The sequence below is a fragment of the Xenopus tropicalis genome, chromosome 6 (assembly GCF_000004195.4).
Source record: "Xenopus tropicalis strain Nigerian chromosome 6, UCB_Xtro_10.0, whole genome shotgun sequence".
NCBI classification, from domain to species: domain Eukaryota; kingdom Metazoa; phylum Chordata; class Amphibia; order Anura; family Pipidae; genus Xenopus; species Xenopus tropicalis.
Window position 1 is genome coordinate 60,024,977 of NC_030682.2, and position 24,481 is coordinate 60,049,457.

The window sequence follows — 24,481 nt, forward strand, 5'->3', positions numbered from 1 at the left end:
CCAATAAGCAGCAGTTCTGTAGCTGGCCCTGTTATCCAGCCCAAGCACATCAGCTCTGCTAAAAGCTATAATTAACAGTGTACGCATTTAGTTTCTAATAACCAGGTTACACATGTCCTCACCATCAGTTTCCTACTTATGTTCATCTATCAGGAGGATGTCACAAGGATTTTCTGCATTCACTGTAAAAGAAGCATTTATACTGAGCGCAGACTGACTGGTAAATCTTTCATCGGTAAGGTAAACATTTCTATTCAGTATTGGAAGTTGATATATTATACAGTATGGGACATATATATAGTGAGTTGTTCTAAAACCACTTTTATTAAAGGTACTTGGGTCCATATGCATTCTGTGCACTTCTCAGTGCTGATCAGACCACCCTGCCTTCTTGTTCAGAGTTGAGCGCTGTTGCCACAGCTATTGACACATGGCTCTGTACAAACCTTGAAGCTGCCGTCACCTCCTGGTCAGGCCGTAGCTCCAGGGTTCCTTCAGGCTCTTTGTCAATAGACACCGCACACTTGCTGCTAAAAAATTGGGTGCAGATGTCATTCGCACACAGCCCTTCAGCAATACCTACCAGTGCTCCAAACATCTCCAGGGGTCCAGTCCAACACCAGAAATTATGCCAGACAGACTGCGAGAATATTTGTCACAACATTCTGTAGTTGAGTCAGACAGCAGCCCATGCACATCCAAATTCAATGCCCGCATTGCACCCCAAAGACACATGAATTATGGGTAAACTCAAATGGACTGAAATGTGGGAAAAAACATGGCAGTTGTGCCCAGAGCTGCATTTGGCTTACTGCATCTGGGTATGTTTATGCACCCTCCAATGTGTGTGGAAGAAAAGAGAGAACAGAGAATGTCCCACAGAAAATTAATTACTTTGTAACTACGATGCTGTAGGAAGAATGTGGCAAATTTTCTCTTGGCGTAAATTCTCTATGAAAATTCACCAGTGCATTTGTCCCAAACAGGGGAGGTGATGTAGATAATGAGATGCAAAAGTGTCTGCTCTATTTTTATAATGATGGATCACCAGCCTGAACCTGGAGAAATTTCTCTTTGCCAAAATGTGTTCTTGGTATTCTTGGTACATTAGCCATTATTCAGTTGGAGAAAGTTACCCCAGCAAAAAGATCTAAATGTTTGCCAATGCAAAGTTAATTTGCCAAAACTTGTCATACTCTGCTTTTAGAAAATTAGCGCTGTTGTGGCATATTTTAATTTTTGGTGAAAATTCACAAAATTTCAACTTTCACCCTTAACACAAAGTTGTTTTTAAAGAGCATTTACACCAACTGATGTATGGAAATAGCACAGCATGGAAATAGGGGTAAGTGAAAGAGGAGGTACCTGCCTGGCACCCACTGGCTGTTTCACCCTAGGCAAATGCCTCTTCTGCTACCTGTAGTTCTGGCCCTGCATATATTTGTCACCAAAGTTTGGGCAAATGTTCAAAATCTTCAAGTCATAGAACCAGGGCCAGCTTTTTATAAATATAAGTTTTAATGTATCAGATAATACTCCCTGACTTGTGCTTCACGTCTGAGGCCTCCTTTTGACAGCCTGCTCATCTTTCTGTCATTCAAATCACAATACCTTAAGATAAATGTGGGGCTGGACCCCTGGAGGGGTTTAGAGCACTGACAGGTATAACTGAATGGCAGTTAGGATGAGAATTGGGGAGAATGACCATTTGATCTCTTAGATATACCTGAAAGCCCAGCTTGAAGATTTGGGTGAATATGTATTTGCTGTCCTAGATTCTTGAATCCATGAATGAATGGCTGTACAGGTATCGGACCCCTTATCCGGAAACCCATTATCCAGAAAGCTCCGAATTACGGAAAGCCCGTCTCCCATAGACTCCATTTTAATCAAATAATTCAAAATTTTAAAACCGATTTCCTTTTTCTCTGTAATAATAAAACAGTAGCTTGTAATTGATCCCAACTAAGATATAATTAATCCTTATTGGATGCAAAACAATCCTATTGGGTTTAATTAATGTTTTATTGATTTTTAGTAGACTTAAGATATTGAGCTCCAAATTACGGAAAGACCCCTTATCCGGAATACCCTTGGTACCGAGCATTCTGGATAATGGGTCCTATACCTGTATAGAAATTGGCATTCCTGTATATTGAGGTTTTCTGGATAATAGGTTTCCAGAAAATGCACCCCATAGCAATGACTGAACTCACATGAAGAAAATATGCATCTCTATATACAATTTGTTCAACTACATGGGCTAAACAATTGATTCACAATGACAGGAATGCAGTCCATCGTGGCAAGGACCACATCAATGAGCTAGTGCAATTTTCACCCTGACAGGATTGTTAAACCTTCCACATCGAGGGTGCATGTTCTAAGATCACTAAATCACAACACAAAAGTGCCAATAGCCTCATTACTGAACAAAATGAAGGCCTTTGTATGGCTCCTTAGCTAGGTTCCTATAGTTCTAGTCTTCATCTGACCTTTAGTGTTACTGTATGAATGCTTGGAATTACTGTAAAGGTGCCTATACACGTTAAGATTCACTCGCTTGGAGAGATCACCATGTGTTATGAATGCCCCAAATCCCTGATATAATTTAATAATGAGTGCCTGGCCAAATTGAATCCAAACCCTTAATATTATGTGACTTTAGACAACTAAACAACTGCCAATTTATTTTTAGTAGAGAACTGGGATTGAAGGACAAAAGCAGAACTAGCTAAAAATTGTGTTTGCTTTTCAAGCGCTAAAGGTCCCCATACACGGCCGATTATAGCTGCCGATATCGATCCCTTGGGACCAATATCGGCAGCTACAATCGCCCCATGTATGGCCGCCTTAAGGAAAGGTTTACTAAGGCTTATGGCACACTGGGCCTTTTGTCTGCCTGTGACTCTGACCGACAGCACAGAGACAAGGCAGAGCAAATGGAAGTGCAAGGGTTTCTGTGGAGAAAACACAGGGAGAGAGAGGCAGAGGTGGTATATAGTGTGCTATTAGCCTAATGGTGAAACTGGTTTGTAGTTGGAAATCTGATCAGCATACAGCCATAGTTGTTGACGAAAGAGAAGACCTATATTAGTCTGACTGAATTGTGTCAACAGCTCCTAAAAATCCTCCTACACACATGGGTTTTTCCACCTCTTTCACTTCCTTACAACACAGTGGGGGTCATATACCAACACTGGGCAGATTTGCCCATGGGCAGTAACTTATGGCAACCAATTAACCATGGTTCTGCCTGCAGCTCACCGAAAAAAAGCCAATCACTGACTGGTTGCTATGGGTTATTGCCCATGGACAAATTTACCCAGTGTTGATAATTGTGTCTCAGTAAGTACAGACTCATTTAAAGAAACAGACTACAATCCACTACAAAGAACCACATGAAGAAACGCTCGTCTGTAAGAGCCCTTCGCCATTTCCTGCAGCCATGGATGTCGCAAGGTGATTCAATGTTTTGGGGGTAAAACCTCCCTGTTATATCAGTGATGCTGGACAGTAATGCAGGCAGGTTGTTAACCGTTCACCATCTTTATTTCTTACACACTGAGACTAGCTTCCCAGTCTCCTCCCACTATTTCCCAAGGCTGCAACATTCTTCAAAAGCATACAACTTTATAAAACATAACACAGCTTATGCACATACATAACACTCCCTTCATCAGGAATGCTTACAGAAAAGTGCATTTAAAGTTTAAAGGTAGCATTTTAGCCTCATTGAAAATGAATGTAACAATGTGATTCTTGTCAGAGTGCAACTTTGTTTCTGTGACAAAACACACCCGGGAATATTCTGTTGCAGTTTATTCTTAAATAAACTAGCATAAGAAACTAAAAGTCGCACAAGTTTTGTTGTGGTTATTTTTTGCATGTCCATGTTTTTTTTTCCCCATGAACTCAAATTTTGAGAAATCTGCCCCATAGACTTGTGAAATGTGTAATGATATACATGTAGACTCTTTGTGGTTTAATAGTGTGGCAGTGTGTATTGATCGCCTTGCCTGTGGCTGCAAGTAAAAGGCAAAGGGCCAAAGAATGTGGTTTGAGAGCCAGTATCACACAAATCACTGAAACAAGGTATCTGCTCCCATCTGGTATAATGTGAGGACAACCTTAGCATAGAGTGTGCAGGTTACATGCCCTGAGCTTAATTAGCAATTAGTAAATTGCTTGTTTGTTAATAATAAGAAGGAAAGCTCCTTTTCTGGGCAAACAGAGAACATAATTTACAGAAAATATTTTTTGTTAATAGCTTCAGCTTTAATATGCCTTTAAAGGAGAACTAAAGTTTAAAAAAGTAGTAGGCTAGAAATGTTGTACATTTTATTTTAGGTTTCTCTTCCAACCCAAGACAGCCATAACCCTTTAGCTGTAAAGCTTTACCTTCCCATCTTCTTTTCTGCGGATTCCCTGCACATGCTCTGTGCTACTGTCCATTACTGAGCTTAGGGATCGACCCACAATATCAACTTTCTTTTGGTAAGCCCAACCCAGTGCTTCTAATCACTCAAATTGCAAAAAGTTCATTAAAAACACACAAATTCAGTTAGGGGTGCAGGTAGACAGAGCCCCAAAGGATCTCTACATCAAAGACAAGGGTGGTTCCCTTTAGGGTGAAGACACACTGAGCTACTTAGTAGCAGCTACTTGTCACTGCTACTAAACGCCAGAAAATACCCTGCCATAGACAATACTGAGAATTGCCTCTGCTAAACACATGTAGAGACAGTTATCAGGAAATAATCAGCATTGTCTATTTTAGTAGCCGTGACAAGTAGCTGCTACTAGTAGCTCTGTGTCTTCACCGTTAACCTTGGTCAGAGGTCTTCAGACTCCCTACAGCCAGAAGCTCTATAAGGGTAGGAAGAAATGAGTAGACCTCCAGGGAAGTCCCATCCACTTATGAACCCAAAGTGGGGCTGGATTCAGGAGTGGGGGGGGGGGGTAGGAGCCTGATAGCCACACAGATGGAGATCAAAATAAATACAGTATATTTAATATAAATGTGGCTGTCTGCAGCCCTTTGGCTGGATTTAAAAAAGCATAGTGCCACTAAAGTGCCAAGGTAAAGTGTGTAAGTGCCATAATCTCATTGCTTCCAATCAACATGATCCTATAGCATCCCAGAGCTGCTTTAGCCTGGGACTTTAGCCTGATACGGTAAGTTCAGGGTATAATATACAGCATTTCTAGGTGAATTTATTTTTAGGGTCTTATTGTCCTGAACAAGGAAAAGCAGACTCTCATTTTAATTAACCTTTCAAATGCTGTTCATTAAAACTACTGATCTCAGAGCAAGTAGTCAGAGTGTAGTATTACTGCCTGAAAAGTAGTAGTATATATCCTATTTGAACATGAAGCTGGGATATTGTTAAAACAAATTATACATATTTATGTAACTTTTGCTTTTACAATAAATTCATTTTCAAACAGCTGTCAGCGTGTAACATTCCATCAATGCAGAAAGAACTCACATCCCAAATAGATGGATTCAGTGCATCTCTAGCATTTTTAAATAAACCAAAAGCTGCAACAAATTTTCATTTTATGCTGAAGATATACCACCACTGACTTCCATCTCAACAGGTTTTAGGTCCCATAGTTTGTTGGTAAATTGCAGAAAATAATTGCAGTATATTTGCATTTTATTATTTTAAAACTGAACATCTTTAAAAAGTAGATGCTTTATGTCCTGGATGTAATTACACCTGCTACATGCTTATTTTCTCTTGCCCTCATCATAGCAGATGTCCTGTTGGAGCCATTAAAGCATAATTAGATTGGATCAACTGCATTTCTATTGCCTGAAGCAAGACAGGCTATTTAAATGGCAATAGTAGCAGTGTAAGTGATAAAGCTGATCTTTTACAATTGAATTAAAGCAGTGGTTCCCCAAACTGTGTTATTACCTAACAGGAAGCCTGACATCATTTTGGACATCAACTAAAAGTGCCTTTAAACAACTGAATAAAAGCAAGAGTGAATAATTTTTATGCATTGATGGATGTGTGTGTACAAGTCTGTATTTGTAAATTAGCACATCCCTTTAAAGCAAAATGCTGTACAAGATTTAAATGTAGAATGATGTGATTATTTAATCCTGCTTAAGTCTGCATTCTGCTTCTTGTACCAAGTGAAGAATAAAATGGGACTTGCAAATTAAATGGCCTTCTAATCCCTTCTAAATGGCATGTCTACAAACACATATATTTCTATCATACAGTGGCAATGCAGAAGGCATTCTGTCTGACATTACTAAGGAGCTCACTACACGAGAGCAGAAAATAAAGGATGGCAGGGCCTGCTGGCACTAGTGATGGCTTTGCAGGAAGGCCTGCAGAAACTACACTTCTGATTCCTGAGTGCAAACTCAGCTGGCATCAACCCATCTGGCTGAGCTATAGGGATGCCTTGCAATGCAAGCCTGAAGAACTCCTAGTGCCATTTAAATTCTCATATTACCTTAAGCCATAGGTGCAGAACAATGGTGGGCATCTGTCCCTTCAGTACAACTCCGTACTGATCACATAAAAAAAATAAAATAAATGCAGAACACTGCATTATAAACAATATTATAACTTGCTTTTCTTAGAACATTATTATTATTAGCCCTATACAAGTAAATAGACCATTATTGCATGTTGATATGAATTATCACGTGGTCCAATTTCCTGTTTTGGCTGATCAGCTGGGCACTAGAATTTGATTTGCCAAATCATTCATTTGGTCAAGGGTCGAACAGTTCAAATATCAACCATGTGACCAGCATTAGTTGGAGCCTGGGATCAGACCTGGATTAAGGTATTATAGGGTTTGGAGCCATAGATATCTAATTGGCCTATTACTGGAGAAATCACAAAAATGCACAGAATGCAGCCTAAACATACTAACGAACAACACCCACTGTAAGTAACCAGATTAATTTACAATGGATACTACACCCACTACATGATTCCTGTCATTTGCATCGTATAATGACATTCATATAATGAACTCACCACAGAAAAACTCTTTATTTCTGTAGGATTATCAGAAACATATCAGAAGCAGGGCTGGAACAAGGGGTAGGCAAAAGAAGAACCTAGGGCACAACAGTGAGGGGGGCACTAGGCAGGTATGTCTGTGCCAACCCCTTGTCCAGGATCTCTTACCCTACATGCCTTGCTTGCCATGCTTCCCCCTACAGCGTCTCCAGGTGCGTGCACGCATGGGGTAGGGGGTAGCAGCGAGGATGATGTGGCCAGTTGGATTGCCTAGGGCGCCTGTCCGACTTGGCCTGCCTCTAATGAATTGGTTTTATTTTTTTGCCTTTTGTGACATATGTGGGGGAAAAAAACCAGCTGCATTGACTCCTCACCCCAGAATCATGTATTTACTTTTACCTGGTTATTTCCAATATATTTGCTAGTATAGTATAACCCAAAATAAAGTATATGTTCTCATTTCAAGCAGTTAAAAATGTAGTTGCAAATGTAAATAATATTATAGTCTGCTTATAACAAAAGTTTATAATCATTTGGTGAAGCCAGAAAAGACAATCTTTCATTCATTTATTGCTGAAGGAAGAACACAAGTGAAACGGTTATTCTGACCTGTGCTTAATGATATTCATTCCACAAGCTCCCTCTAGGGGCCAAATGACTTCATGCAATGATTGTCAGTGACTTTAATGCAATGTAGCTTAAGACAGTGCTGTCCAACTGGCGGCCCGCGGCCCGCGACCCCCCTCTGTGTGGCCCCCCCACCTGTCTGGCTGCTTTGATGCCTTACCTTTGAGTAAGCATTAAATGGTATCAGTACTGAGATTAACTGGCCCCCTGCATGGTTCTCACCTCAGATTCAGGCTGTAATCCCTCTGTATTGTTTAAAAATGAAATCCCCTGTGTTTTTCACACCTTTTAATACCTGCATTTTTCACCCCCTGCAGTGTTCACACCTCAGGCTCAGCCTGTAATCACTCCCATTGTTCACTTCTTCACACCTCAGACATAGGTACTGTAGGCAGAGTATGGCACATACAGCCAGCATAGGTCAGGGAGGGTATGGCACACACAGTCAGGGTAGGGCAGGCAGAGTATGGCACATACAGGCAGGGTAGGGCAGGCAGAGTATGGCACACAGAGGCAGCATAGGGAAGGCAGAGTATGGCACACACAGGCAGGGTAGGGAAGGCAGAGTATAGCACACACAGACAGCATAGGACAGGCAGAGTGCTGCCTGTGTGTGCCATACTCTGCTTGCCCTATGCTGCTTGTGGGAGGTGAACCTGGCAGGGGTTTGTTGTGGGAGTTTGTTAGCAGTTGGAAATAGCCATTAAATGGTCCCTAAGGTGTGTAATTATGTACTGGGGGTTGCTCTGCTATCCACAGGGGAGGAGGAGGCATATGGAATTTAAGGGTATATCTTAATATGACATAATTCTTTCACATATGAATGATGGTTGATATCCCCACAGTAAGGACCAAGCATTTGGGATTTTGCTGTGCTACCACCATTGTGATAAAATAGGTGTGGTTTGAAGTGGGTGTGGTTTCAAAAAGGGGAGTGGTCAAAACTGGCTTCCATTAGCGGCCCTCCACCATGTATGCTAGAGAAATTCCGGCCCTCGGCACTGTAGAAGTTGGACAGCACTGGCTTAAGATATTTAAACCTATTGCACTGTAGCACATCGGAGAAACAGAACATGGAGGGGGGGGGGGGGGGGGGTAAGAATTTCAAGTTTATGCTCATGGCAATTTGACCTCTTAACCCTTATGGAAATAAAGCAGGTGCAGTTACACAAATATCTCTTTGTTTATTGAGGGGAGAGCAACAAACAGGTCTGTGTCTGATTTGGCTACCCAAATTGACTGATCTGATCATTGGCCTGGGGGAATGTGAGTGGGTCCAAATTGGATACTTTGTGGCCTATGGAGACCAAATCAACTTACCTGACAAGCAGTTCATTCCACACAATGTGAGAGGAGGAACAGAATTCAACCACTAAGCACTTTTATTGAAACAGATTCAGGGTTTAACTGAGCCAGCAAGGCACTGGGGAAACCCCCCCCAAACTTGCTGAAGTATAATGTACCTGCACTGGGGGGGAGGGGTTTGGGCAGGTGACCCAAGAGTGGTGTGGGTGCTGCGGTCCTGCACCCCAGTCTAACTCTAAATGGATTCACAGCACTAAAAGGAAACAGGCAAGCTCATGGGCATCAGAATCCTGCCTCAAACATTATACTGTATACAGCAATAAATACAGTAGTATGCAGTTATACACAGCAAACAGTATATAGTGAAGCTGTAGTCTGCTGCCATCTACTGTAAGAGAAATTGTATGCTTCAACTGAAGGGCTCAGTTGATTTTGATCATTCATATATGAGCCTTTTTTGTGTATGTTTTCTGTAATCCTGTTATTGAAGAGTGCATGTTTTACTTTGAAAGATATTATGTGCAATATACGTTGATGTTCAAATGTATTCCTTTTGTTTGAAAGTTAAATTGCATGTAATAACATCCTCCTCTGATGTCTGCTGGGGGTGTAACAGTCTGTGACCCCCAAAGAAACTGGCTTAGGTGGGAGTGGGAGTGGAAACCACACATTTGGCTATTATTCTCTTTTGGTATTTTACTTTTGCCTACTTTTGCTAAGGCGATTGGAATTCTGCTATCCAGTCAGGAATCAGTTTATTTTCCAAGGTAATAGTAATGTTTCCCTTTGGATCATACCTACATTGGTGTTCACACAGTTGAATGCAAAGTTTAGGCACCCCTGGCCAAATTACATATTTACTTAATTTTGCAAGTGCAATGCATGTGGGTTAAAGAACATCATATTTGCAAATGCTTACACATAGTTACACAAACTTAAAAACATAGGAACAAAGAAAATAGTAATTTGGAATGTGCAAACATTTGGACACCCTTTCACTAATGTCCATGTCTGACAACTATAGGCTCTCTGTTCCAGGTTGCAGTGGATCTGCATGGAAGAGACATTGGGAGGAAGCCTTATCTGTCACCTTATAACAAATGTCAACATCAGAGTTATGCCAAACAGCATATAGACAAGCCAGAGGCCTTTTTGAAACAAGTGTTGTGGACTAATGAAGTTAAAACAGAAGTATTTGGCCACAATTACCAAAGGTTTGTTTGGTGAAAAATGGAGTAGCATTTGAACACCTTGGTGACTGGTAAACACGGTGGTTAACTGATCAAGCTTTGGAGTTGTGCGACATCCAGCGTCCCAGAAAATATTGTATATATAGAGCGAAGGATGGATTCCACTAAATATCACCAAATTCTGGATGCCAATGTGAAACAGCCAGCTTAGAAGCTGAAGCAGAGATGGCTCCAACAACAAGATATGATACATGATGATACTAAGCATACCTCATTTTACCACCATGAGCTATTTATAGAAAGGCAAGCTGAAGGTTTTATATTGGCTCCCCTGACTTCAAGATCTACCCACAGACTTTCAGTGAAGTTTAACATGCCAGTGATCTGCAAGGACGAGTGGCCAAAAATTCTTATAACCGAATACAAAAAGCATTTACAAGCTGTGATCTGTGCCATAGGGGGTATTACCAAATACTGACTTATCACTTAATTGTGCATTAACATTTGCAAATATTTTATATATATTTTTTTTTAACACAATGATTCCTGCCGTACTGGTTTACTATGTTTCACTTACAAAATTAGGTAATTATGTCATTTGGCAAGGGATGCCCAAACTTTTGCATTCAACAGTATATAAATAGCCTTTTCCCACCACTGGTGTGTAGTTAAATCAATAATGCCGATCCCTAGGTTCTCTATAAATTTCCTTTGTGTGTATGAAATCAAGTAAAAACCATAAAAAGTACTGGCACACAGAGCAACTGCAATGCAGGCAAACCCCTGCATGTTTAAGCAGCCATGATAGAACATTTCTGTTCTAGAACTGTTTCCATGGGAAAGGTATTATTCCGAGTGATGCAGTTGCACATCCTTTGAATGGTTCTAAGCATGCAAGGCTTTTATACTTGTGAGTGTAAAGAGGTAGTGTTTTGAATACCCATGAAATACCCATCTCGTTTAGTGAATGTGGGCCAGACAAGTTAACCAATTTATATTTGTTAAAATAAACACAAGACAACTATTTGCATTTAGCAACTTCCAGCTGCTTTGTTCCAAACTGGTAGTAAAGAAAAATCAAAAAGAAACAACCTAGCTCATAAACACGGGCTTATATTTTAAACTTCGAGTTTGTGAATTTGAGTTTGTTTTTCTAAATTTAATAAACTTGCATATTGAATGGCCGCTTATTTATTAATAAGGAAAACTCATTTGAATAAAAAAAACTTGAATATCTCAGTTTTTTTGAGTTTACAAGCTCTAACAACTAGCAAAATTTGAGTTTGAGAATATGACTTTGCCTATGACAACTCCCATTGCCTTCTATAGACACTCACTTTTAGATGGCGGATTTTACATTCAAGTTTTCGGGGTTTTTGAACCATAACTTGAATTCAAGTTTTTTTATTCTAGACCCTGCCATCAAGACATTTGGCACTACTCCAGTTGTTTGGACACTTTTTTGGAGCTTTTTTTCCAACTGCCACATTGGGTTCATGGCCTAATTGGCTTTATGTAAATTAGCACCTTAATGGTATTTTCCCATTGAACAAGGGTTACATCAGTACCAGATTACTGTAAATACAGATTGCAGCATTGTTTCATCTGTATTTTGTACTAAAGTAATGTGACACATGGTTGGATATTTTTTGAAGACTAAAGGCTAAGGTACACAGAGTTTTCTCCGCCAGCATAAAAACATCGGCAGGAATATGTATATTCAGCCACCTGTGCCCTATACATGTGTGTGCATTGACAGGACTGGAATCCCCACAGCGATTTAGGGCAGAAAATTTGAGTGTACATTTTTAGGTCAAAATCCACTCTGTCAATCCAAGTCCTGCTAACAAACACACACACATATGGGGCCAAATTAGAGATTTCTCCACTGCAGTTTTTACGCCAGGAAAACGAATACAATGTGTGCCATCAGGCCCAGACTGGGATTCAAAATAGGCCCAGGTTTCCTAAGCACACAGAGGCCCAAACAGCGCCCCCACCAGCCCATTAAATACTGAATAGGTCTATTGCATCTTACAGAAGCCTTTCTGGCATTTGCCAGAATCCACAAATTGCCAGTCCGGGCCTGTATGCTATAAGCCTTAGGAAAGTATGGCATCCTGCTGTTTTATATCCAGGAAGGCAAACCGGTATGTTTGCCACAATCAGGGCCGCCTTAATAAGCGGGCAAAATGGGCACCTGCCCAGGGCCCACTCTTAAGGGGGGCCCACCGCGCCGCTTACTACTTTTTTATTTATATATATATATATATTTTTTTTTTCCCCTCCGGATCAGTCACAGCCGACCACGCCCCCTCAGCACCCCCACCCCCCAGGTACAGATGGGGGGCAATATGAGGGGTGGCTTGGCTACTGACACAGGTACAGAGGCTGGGGCCTGAGGGGGCAATATGAGGGGTGGCTTGGCTGCTGGCACAGGTACAGATGGGGGGCAATATGAGGGGTGGCTTGGCTACTGACACAGGTACAGAGGCTGGCCTGGGGGGGCAATATGAGGGGTGGCTTGGCTGCTGACACAGGTACAGATGCTGGGGCCTGGGGGGGCAATATGAGGGGTGGCTTGGCTGCTGGCACAGTACAGTACAGATGGGGGGCAATATGAGGGGTGGCTTGGCTACTGACACAGGTACAGAGGCTGGCCTGGGGGGGCAATATGAGGGGTGGCTTGGCTGGCACAGTACAGTACAGATGGGGGGGCAATATGAGGGGGGCTTGGCTGGCACAGTACAGTACAGATGGGGCGCAATATGAGGGGTGGCTTGGCTGGCACAGTACAGATGGGGCGCAATATGAGGGGGGCTTGGCTGGCACAGTACAGTACAGATGGGGCGCAATATGAGGGGGGCTTGGCTGGCACAGTACAGTACAGATGGGGGGGCAATATGAGGGGGGCTTGGCTGGCACAGTACAGTACAGATGGGGCGCAATATGAGGGGTGGCTTGGCTGGCACAGTACAGATGGGGCGCAATATGAGGGGGGCTTGGCTGGCACAGTACAGTACAGATGGGGCGCAATATGAGGGGGGCTTGGCTGGCACAGTACAGTACAGATGGGGCGCAATATGAGGGGTGGCTTGGCTGGCACAGTACAGATGGGGCACAATATGAGGGGGGCTTGGCTGGCACAGTACAGTACAGATGGGGCGCAATATGAGGGGTGGCTTGGCTGCTGGCACAGTACAGTACAGATGGGGGGCAATATGAGGGGTGGCTTGGCTGCTGACACAGGTACAGAGGCTGGCCTGGGGGGCAATATGAGGGGTGGCTTGGCTTCTGGCACAGTACAGATGGGGGGCAATATGAGGGGTGGCTTGGCTGCTGACACAGGTACAGAGGCTGGCCTGGGGGGCAATATGAGGGGTGGCTTGGCTTCTGGCACAGTACAGATGGGGGGCAATATGAGGGGTGGCTTGGCTGCTGACACATGTACAGAGGCTAGGGCCTGGGGGGGCAATATGAGGGGTGGCTTGGCTGCTGACACAGGTACAGAGACAGGTACAGAGACTGGCCTGGGGGGGCAATATGACGGGGGGCTTGGCTGCTGGCACAGTACAGATGGGGGGCAATATGAGGGGTGGCTTGGCTGCTGACACAGGTACAGAGGCTGGCCTTGGGCCTGGGGGGGCAATATGAGGGGTGGCTTGACTGCTGACACAGGTACAGATGGGAGGGCAATATGAGGGGTGGCTTGGCTGCTGGCACAGATGGGGGGCAATATGAGGGGTGGCTTGGCTGCTGGCACAGGTACAGATGGGAGGGCAATATGAGGGGTGGCTTGGCTGCTGACACAGGTACAGATGGGAGGGCAATATGAGGGGTGGCTTGGCTGCTGACACAGGTACAGATGGGGGGCAATATGAGGGGTGGCTTGGCTGCTGACACAGGTACAGATGCTGGGGCCTGGGGGGGCAATATGAGGGGTGGCTTGGCTGCTGACACAGGTACAGATGGGGGGCAATATGAGGGGTGGCTTGGCTGCTGACACAGGTACAGATGCTGGGGCCTGGGGGGGCAATATGAGGGGTGGCTTGGCTGCTGACACAGGTACAGATGGGGGGCAATATGAGGGGTGGCTTGGCTGCTGACACAGGTACAGAGGCTGGCCTGGGGGGGCAATATGAGGGGTGGCTTGACTGCTGGCACAGGTACAGATGGGAGGGCAATATGAGGGGTGGCTTGGCTGCTGACACAGGTACAGATGGGAGGGCAATATGAGGGGTGGCTTGGCTGCTGGCACAGGTACAGATGCTGGGGCCTGGGGGGGCAATATGAGGGGTGGCTTGGCTGCTGACACAGGTACAGATGGGAGGGCAATATGAGGGGTGGCTTGGCTGCTGGCACAGGTACAGATGGGAGGGCAATATGAGGGGTGGCTTGGCTGCTGACACAGGTACAGATGCTGGGGCCTGGGGGGGCAATATGAGGGATGGCTTGGCTGCTGACACAGGTACAGATGGGAGGGCAATATGAGGGGTGGCTTGGCTGCTGGCACAGGTACAGATGGGAGGGCAATATGAGGGGTGGCTTGGCTGCTGACACAGGTACAGATGGAGGGCAATATGATGGGTTGGCTGCTTCTGGCACAGTACAGATGGGGGCAATATGTTGGGTGCTGGCACAAATACATGGGGGCAATATGATGGCTGTTGGCACTGGTACATGGGGGCAATTGGGGGCTTTTTTATGTGGCATGATAATGGCAGCTACCCATTTTTTAGTTCTATCTACTTGGGCCGTGGCTGGGCTTCGGGTGGGGCAATACATGTGACTGGGGGTGGTTGCTGCTGTGCTGGAACTGATTAGGGTTATGTGTGCTGTGACTAGGGGGTAGGGGCTTTTGTTTTAGCACTGATAAGGGTTATGCATGCTGTGACTAGGGGTGGGGTGGTGTTTCATGTGTGCTGTGATTACTTTGTTTTAAGTTTGGGCTGATGTGCTGCCTGTGACTTTGTGTGATTTATTATAAAAAATTAAAAAATATACTTTAAAATGCAGAAATAAATGCCAGATTTGCCAAGATTTAATAAGAAGCTTTTTGATGTTTTTAATGTATGGAGCTAAATATTTTTTCACTAAATGGGCTGTTAATAAGAATTTAGTGTGCCTTAACTGTAAATCATCAGGCCATTCGTGTGACATTGACTCTATTTGTCCTAGGGCTAGGCTTCAGATCTCACTGTTTTGTTGCTTATCAATATGATGTTTGTGCCTTTATAATGTTGATGATGCCTCATGGCTCTGGGTATCATTTTTATGCCTGTCCTGCTCTGTGTTGTGTCTACCATTCTGTGATGTAGATAGTAACAATTTGCAGTTGGTCTTGATTTTCTTTGTGATTTTTTTCAATTATGTAGATTTTTGTTTAGCAGCTCTCCAAACATTTCCAGCAGCTATATGGGTGCTAGGGACCACTTTAAAGGAACAGTAACACCAAAAAATTAAAGAGCTTTAAAGTAATAAAAATATAATGCACTGTTGCCCTGCACTGGTAAAACTGGGGTGTTTGCTACAGTAACACTACTATAGTTTATATAATAAGCTGCTGTGTAGCCACAGGGGCAGCCATTCAAGCTGGAAAAAAGGAGAAAAGGCACAGGTTACATAGCAGATAACAGATAAGTTCTGTAGTATACAATAGTGTTTTATCTGCTAAGTGCCTGTGCCTTTTCTCCTTTGAATGGCTGCCTCCATGGCTACATAGCAGCTTATTTATATAAACTATAGTAGACTTTCTGAAGTAAACACACAACTTTTACCAGTGCAGGGCAGCAGCACATTATATTTTTATTATTAAATTATCTAAAATGCTGGAAAAAAAAAAATTTGAAACCATATAATGGTAAGGTGTGAAATTGTAATGGGGGGGGGGCGCTGATTGAAGCCCTTGCCTAGGGTGCCAAAATACCTTGGCCCGGCCCTGCCCTTAGCACCCCAACCATCCGCCTCCCTCTGTCGGCACAATACCCGCCCGGAAGTACCTTTCCTGGACTGCTGCGCGGTAAACCATTGAGCCTATATAAGGCGGTGAAGGGGGCGCTCCGCGCATTTCTCTACTGGGCAACACGCGGCCTAGGCCTCAGCTCAGCACCAGTCATCATGCTGCTGCTACTAGCTAGCTAGCAACGCCAGCCGCCCGTACACCGCACCTGTCCTTTCTCACTTCAGCTAATGGTGAGCAAGAGCAGCAGTTTTCCTAAATCCTTAAAATAAAAAAGGACATGATATTATATTTGTATGTAGCTTTCTGAGATGGGGTGACGGTGACCGTGAGAGTGGGACTGGGGGGCGGGATATGCATCTTTTGGAGAGGATTTTAAGAATTGCTAAACTGGATGGGATAAGAAGATTACTGCTTACTTTGTCTCCAAGTTTATGGATTATTTACTTTTTTCTTTTTACTAATTTTTCTTTATTATTTCTAAGTCCAATCCAAGCATGGCCCTTGCATAAAATATATAACCCTTTCATGTACAGGTACAGAGGCACTCACTAAAAAATCAAGTTAACTGTTATTGATTTCTTTTGTAATTTTTGTACAAACAATCTTGTGTCCTTTTGCCCCCTCCCTTTTGTTCTCCCTGTCCCCCTCTCTTTTTGCTCTCCCGACTGCCCCCCTCCCTTTTGCTCTCCCTGTCCCCCTCCTTTTTGCTCTCCCTGTCCCCCTCCCTTTTGCTCGCCCTGCCCCCCTCCCTTTTGCTCGCCCTGCCCCCCTCCCTTTTGCTCGCCCTGCCCCCCTCCCTTTTGCTCGCCCTGCCCCCTCCCTTTTCCATTTTCTTGCCCCCTCCCTATTGCTCTCCCTTTTGCCCTTTTTCCCTATTGCTCTCTCCCTGCCCCCTCCCTTTTTCCAACTTTCAAATAGGGGTTGCTGACCCATCAAAAAAACAAATACTCTGATTTTGTACCTGTTTTATTTTTCACTCTTCTTTCAATTCAGACCTCTCCTATTCATATTCCAGTCTTATTCAAATCAATGCATGGTTACTAGGGTAATTTGGACCCTAACAACCAGATTGCTGAATTTGCAAACAGGAGAGCTGCTGAATTAAAAGCTAAATAACTCAAAACACCACAAATAATAAAAAATGAAAACCAAATGTTTCAGGATATCACTCTATATCACACAAAGGTAATTTAAAGATGCTGCTATTCTTACCCGGATTTATACGTTTTCTCAGAATCGTCTGTACCACCATACTGTTACTGTCAATCTGGCACAAGCACAGACTGCACGATCCATATAGGAAACCTCTAGCCTGAATGATTCTTTGCAAGAATTACTCAGTGTGTCTTCAAAATCTACTCAAAGTGAGTCAAACAGTTGTTTTTTATTGTATTATGCCTTCTAATGTACTACACCTCAGATTTTACTTAGGCCTTCTCCCCCAACCGCTAACTTGGCCATACACATGGGCTTCTGTATCAGACTTATTGCCTTCCGTTTAACCTCCTTGTCCTTTCATGCTAAAAAAACTTGAATTGCCTTGGGTTGTAATGGAATTCCACTTCTGTTCCTAGGTCAGATTTATATGCTTTCTCAGAATCGTCTGTACCATACTGTTACTGTCAATCTGGCACAAGCACAGACTGCACGATCCATATAGGAAACCTCTAGCCTGAATGATTCTATGCAAGAATTACGCAGTGTGTCTTCAAAATCTACTCAAAGTGAGTCAAACAGTTGTTTTTTTATTGTATTATGCCTTCTAATGTGCTACCCCTAGGCCTTCTCCCCCAACCGCTAACTTGGCCATGCACATGGGCTTCTGTATCAGACTTCCTGCCTTCAGTTAAACCTCCCGGTCCTGGACAGTGAGCATGCTCAGTTTGCTCCTCTCTCCCTCTCCCAACTGTAATCTGAGCTATGAGTGAGCAGGGAGAGGCAGGAAGTGATGTCAAACCAAGCTAATATAGCAGCTGCTTTCCTAAACAAACAGAAGTTTCTAGAGCTGTTTACTCAGGTATGGTAATGCATACTACAGAATAAATATAGTGTTTTAGCTTGTACTATTATGGCTAATCTATTGGCAATAAACTACGTTGGTAGCTTTCCTTCTTTAAGTATTTGCTTACATAACATGACAATCCTGAATGGTAACTTGGTTTCCTAGACTAGTAATAACATTTTAAAAGCGAAATGTGTGACTTATTTAACAAATAAGGATGTGATACTGAATTTATTTTTATTGGAATTGCAGGGGTCCAATAATGGCACCACCTTCAAATTCTAAAAAACACAAGTCAGGAGCATTTAAAAGAAAAGAATGTTTTAAAAAGAAGAAGGAGCAACAGCTTATATCAAAGCATGCTACCCACTTTTGGTCAGAATACAGAAGTAAAGCAAAATCACAGTTTCCTGAAAGACCTCAATCAAGTAAAAAGGATGTACTTTTGAATGATATTGTTGAAGTGACTGCAACACCTAAGCATATTGTTGAAGTGACTGCAACACCTAAGCATATTGTTGAAGTGACTGCAAGCCCTAAGCATATTGTTGAAGTGACTGCAAGCCCTAAGCATATTGTTGAAGTGACTGCAAGCCCTAAGCACACATCACAAGATGAGTTTGTTATAACTTTGTCTGAGACAACAGATATATGTCATGTAATAGTGCAGAGTGAAATTACAGAGTTAGACAAAGAAAATGATACAGAGTTTGCATTCATTGATGTACAAATTTGTTCTGAAACTGGTGAAATAGATGATGTTGCTTCTTCTACAGCTGCTTCTATAGCAAGTATTTCCAATAGTGACCAAGACAAAGTTGTGGCTTCTACTGATCCTGCTTTGTGGCCAAAGCAAAATAAAAATTTGCTGCAGGAATATTGGTGTCGCCATGGTCCAGAAATGTGTAAAAATCTTACCGGAGAGTACAGTGTTTCAGAAAGACGTTATTCTGGTGGTGTGAAACGTTCTTTCACTTGCGAAATGGTAGAGCGTATAATGCCAAATGGAGAAACTGCAAAGAAGCTTCATTATCTATTCACCTTCTGAGGGAAACATTTTTTGTTTTTACTGTCGACTCTTTTCAAACAAAAGTACAGCACTTTCTAACTATGGCTTTAGTGACTGGAAGCATGCAACAGAGAGCCTCATACACCATGAAAATAGTGCAGAACATCAGTGGTGTGTAAAAGCCTATATTAAAAGGTGCCATGTACAAGGTAGAATTGATTCTGAAGTACAAAAGGCACTTGAAATCCAGGAGTGTTATTGGAAAGATGTCTTGAGACGTGTTGTGGCCACAGTGAAATTTCTCTCCCAGTATGGTTTACCCTTTCGTGGCACAGTAGAAAGATTTGGCTCCCCAAATAATGGTGTATACCTTGGGTCTCTTGAATACTTGGCTCAGTTTGATCCATTCATAGCTGCACACATAGAAAAGCATGGTAACAAAGGGTGAGGTAACCCTTCTTATCTGTCTTTGAATATCTGTGAAGAGATTATTGTCATGATGGGTCACAAAGTTCAGGACCAAATTGTTAAAGAAATAATATCTGCAAAATATTATTCTTTATGTGTGGACTCCACTCCAGATGTAAATCATGTAGATCAGCTGACATTTACAGTTCGCTTTGTCAACAAGTGCACTGGTGAACCAGCAGAGCGATTTCTGCGATTTGTACCAATTCATTCACACACTGGAGCATCTTTGGCAAATACCATATTAAAGACTCTTGAAGAACATAAAATACCAATCAAAGATTGCAGGGGTCAATAACGGAGTAAAGGCTCATATTCAGAAAGTGAACCCACTAGCTGAATATGTGCCTTGCAGTGCACACTCCCTTAATCTTGTTGGCCAGCGAGCTGTAAGTGTCTGTCCCACTGCAGCTGAATTTTTTTCAGTTGTGCAGCTATTGTATGATTTTTTCTCGGGTTCTACACACCGCTGGGAATTGCTACTTGGTCACTTAAAGCCAAATTAGAAAGGTAGAGTTTTGACACTAAAACAGCTTGGAGACACACGATGGTCGTCTCATGCAAATGCTGTTAAAGCTTTATTTCAGAACTACTGCAACATACTGCAGTGTTTAAAAAAATTGAAAGTAATGAAGAAGAATATGTAGACACACGTAAGCTTGCAAAGCCATTAGTTACAAAAATGGAAAAATTGGAAAACGTCATCATGTGCATTCTTTGGAACAGAATTCTGGAGCAATTTAACTTAACAAGTATTTACTTACAGTCTAGTACCATAAACCTTGGTACAGCTACCAACATGCTGAGGTCCCTGGAAACATATGTTGCAAGTCTCAGAGATGAATTTGAGAAGATCTGTACTGATGCTTCATTTCTCATGCCCAACAGTAATTTTGAGACCATCAGGCTTCGTAAACGGAAAGCCTTTTTTGATGAGAAGGAAAAAGGAAATGTTGTTCTTCAAGGCTCTAAAAAGTTCAAAGTGGAATCATTCAATATCATAATTGACACACTTGTCACCTGTCTTCAGGAAAGAATAAAAGCATACACATCATTGGATAATCGATTTGGATTCCTAGATGATCTTGCTTTTAGAAAGCTAGATTTGTTGAGAACAAATGCATTCAATCTTCAACAGGCATATCCAAGTGATTTGGAGCTCACATTTTCAGATGAAGTTGTTGCATTTCAGAGCTTACTGTAGTCCTTTCATTCCACTACTAGTGTTATTCAAAATAGCCTTTACCTCAGCAAATTTTTGCGAGAAAAAAACATTATATCTGTCTACCCAAATGTGGAAATTGCATATACTTAACATTACATGTCTCTGTAGCTGGGGGAGAGTGCACTTTCTCTAAACTTAAATTTATAAAATCAGAATTACGCTCCCAAATGCAAGAACAGCATCTTAACGCTTTAACTCTTATGGCAATAGAAAATGATATTGTACAGAGTTTGGATTTCAGTGATCTTGTACATTCCTTTGCAATACAAAAGTCCAGGAGAAAGTTTTAGACTTGCAGCACTGTTCTGTAAATGTTCCTTTTAAGCTTTATCACAACTAATACAAAATGCCCAGTGTGTACAAAAAATAGCGGTTTTGCATGGTTACGTCCATATTCTTCTTCATTACTTATCTGTTTGTGAAAATGCCAAAAATTTAATTCTTCATTACTTATTCAGGAGTAATGTTCCTTTAAGCTTGACAGTGTGTACACAAAATAGTAGTTTTGCCTGGTTGCATCCATATTCTTCATTATGTCTTCTTTAAAACTTGGTAAAAAATGGAAACCATGTTCTGATGTTAATGTCCCTTTAATGTTTGATCAGAACTACTGTAACATGCCCTGTGTGTACACAAAATAGTAGTAGTTTTGCAAGGTTTCCTCCATATTCTTCATTACATCTTCTTTAAAACGTTTAAAAAATGGAAACCATGTTCTGATAATGTTCTTTTGAGCTTGATCAGAACTAATGCAACATGCCCAGTGTGTACACACAATAGTTGTTTTCCCTGGTTGCATCCATATTCTTCATTATGTCTTCTTTAAAACTTGTAAAAAATGGAAACCATGTTCTGATGTTAATGTCCCTTTAATGTTTGATCAGAACTACTGCAACATGCCCTGTGTGTACACAAAATAGTAGTAGTTTTGCAAGGTTGCCTCCATATTCTTCATTACGCCTTCTTTAAAACTTGTAAGAAGTGGAAAATATGTTCTAGTATTAATGTTCTTTTCAGCTTGATCATAACTACTGCAACATGCCCTGTGTGTACACAAAATAGTAGTAGTTTTGCAAGGTTGCCTCCATATTCTTCATTACGCCTTCTTTAAAACTTGTAAGAAATGGAAAATATGTTCTAGTGTTAATGTTCTTTTCAGCTTGATCATAACTACTGTAACATGCCCTGTGTGTACCAAAATATTAAAGCTTTCTAACTGACTATACAATCAGTAAAGGTTCTAAGTATGGTTGCATTTGTTTTCCTTTTATCATAACAGTGTGTGTAACTGCATCCTATGGTGATGGCAATGTGGGGATCAGTTTGTTAATGCATGATCGGGGGTGTGGCATGGGGGTGTGTGGCCAGGGGCGGGGGTGTGTGGCTAGGGGCGGGGCCAGGGGGCCCACCAACTGTATCTCTGCCCAGGGCCCACCAAAGCCTTAAATCGGCCCTGGCCACAATTTGTGTGTGCACTGTACAATGAGCATTGCTTTTTGTCATGTGATCTCTGTGGGAAATTGAAAATAGAAGAATCACTACCAACATAAATGCAATGTAGTTTATTTCTAAATTACAAGTAACAGAATTTCAGTCCCTTATTTGTACAAAAATACCTGATTACAATTAGGTTCACAAGCCAAAAAGCTATATACAGTATGAAGCAAAGCATACCGATTCAAATGGTTTGTCTTAAGTTAACATCTTTTGCATTCCCTGATAACTTATTCTCCATATTACAGTCAATAAAAGCTTGCATTGTGATATCTGTAATAATGAAACAGGGTCTTCAAATACCATTAATGTCTTGATTGGAATAGGCAGAAGCCCACAGCAAATCCCAGGGCTTCAACCCAAAAATGGCTTTGGTAGGCTTATAAAAACATTTAACCATCAACTCCTTTTGCCATTTTAAACCACTGTTTCTGGTAACATTGTTAGAATTTGAAACCAAAACCAAAAAACTGTGTGTTACAATGAGCAACTCACTGCTGTAAGGCAAAGCTCTGAAGGCTCACCAATAAAACCCTAATCATCATTGCCATGTGTGTCTAACACTACCATCAAAGTTGCTAATTTGTTATAAACTAAGCACAAAACTTGTCCCTGGAAGGGTGCACTGATTGGTCAGACTTCCAGGCATTTAGTGCAGAAATGAAACATTTGGGAAAAAAAAAATGGGGGGGGGGGGCACAATTCAAGGATCAAATAAAAATATTCTGTTCTATAAACTACTTTAACACTTTACATTTCTATGAGTACTATTAACTAAAAAAAGACTTGGACGTATTCAAGAATGCTACACAATGTATTTAGAAACCTATAAAAACAGACAAACAATCCTGAGCATTCCCATTACATTCATTTAAATACAAAAATAGATTGAACTGTTCCTTCAGTCTATTTTTTATTCCTTTTGAGCAGGCTAAGCTTATTGAAATAGTTTATTTTCTCATGAAAAGAATCAAACCTAACAAACTACAGCACAGAAAATCTCATTTCATTCACAAACATGAAAAAGCAAACCTTTAAAGGAAATGTAGATCGTTAAACAGTCTGTATTGCTCAGAATGCTATTTAAATGCAGACTTCTAAAACAGTATAATAAATTTTGTATTAACAGCACTACCTGGTCAGTTTTCGGACTCATATTTTTTAGAAAAAGGAGCGAAAAACAAACAAACAATAGAGATTCACTCTATTAGAAGTTTATCTTGTTCCTAATTTCTTGGAATCTAATTTGCTCTTCAAAAAAATGAATGTAAATTGCAGACATAATTAGAATAGTACTCTGAGCAACTTTTCATTTATTTTGAAGGTTTACATTTCCCTAAAGTAGCCAATACTTTGCAATACATCAGTTGTTACAGGAAGTTATCAAATCAATGACAGGAGAGGAAAACTTAAAACAGGCTTGAAGTTCATACTTACATCTTAAAAATAAGTGCTGCAGTCTTTCCTAGAAGCATTAACACAATCTATAATATGAGCATGTTGCATTATGTATAGATATAACATTCACTATATTACCACTATAAGGCCTCCATCAGTTCCCCTCACACACAGCAATTAACTTGACCAGACCAACCAATAATCTCTCCACCCTATATGCACAGTTACGGTCAGGAGACATTTTGTTCCATAAATACAGACACAGAGTTAAACCCTAGGTAACCAACAAGATTAAGTTATTATACCCACAACAGTTCAAGTTTGTATCAGAAATTGCTACATTCCATGAGCACTAAGCCAGTTTCCATTTAACCCATGTTACTGGTGACTGCAAGGTGTTACTGAGTGCCATTAAAGAACACTGATTGTATAAATTCAATTTGCTGTTTTTTGGCAGCTTTTTCAAACACCTATATAGCTCCAACTTACATTTCAAGAAAATATGTTTCTGAACATTTACGGGAAATCTAGTTTTGTCAAATGATAGGTCATCATCATTTATTACGCATGGAAAGCTGATTTTGAATATGACTAGTACAGTACCATATAGTTTCCCATAAATCATGCTTATTATATACATATAATAATTTTCAATGCTTTGCCTGCAAATTAAGTTGCCCAAGATGCAGGACCCCAAAAGCCTAAAACTGTAAGCATTTTCATGTGACACCTGAAAACCATATGAACATACACCTTCAGGTGATTACCATACTGGATAAGTATAGCCACATGTCTCTGGG

General features: G+C 41.6%; 1 protein-coding gene and 1 long non-coding RNA gene across 2 annotated transcripts; both read left to right on the top strand.

The window, feature by feature from the left end:
* The first annotated feature begins 61 nt into the window (after positions 1-61).
* LOC116411556 lies at positions 62-11,349 on the top strand. Its single transcript, XR_004223199.1, has 2 exons — positions 62-235; positions 9,972-11,349. It is a non-coding gene; the product is annotated as an uncharacterized LOC116411556 (long non-coding RNA).
* Positions 11,350-17,206: 5,857 nt separating this feature from the next.
* On the top strand, positions 17,207-21,156 carry LOC101734535. The gene is made up of 3 exons (XM_031904188.1): positions 17,207-17,449; positions 17,660-17,809; positions 18,340-21,156. Exon 3 carries the CDS (start codon positions 18,350-18,352, stop codon positions 19,133-19,135), a length of 786 nt encoding a protein of 261 aa, XP_031760048.1. The 5' UTR covers positions 17,207-17,449; positions 17,660-17,809; positions 18,340-18,349; the 3' UTR covers positions 19,136-21,156.
* The last annotated feature ends 3,325 nt before the right edge of the window (positions 21,157-24,481 follow it).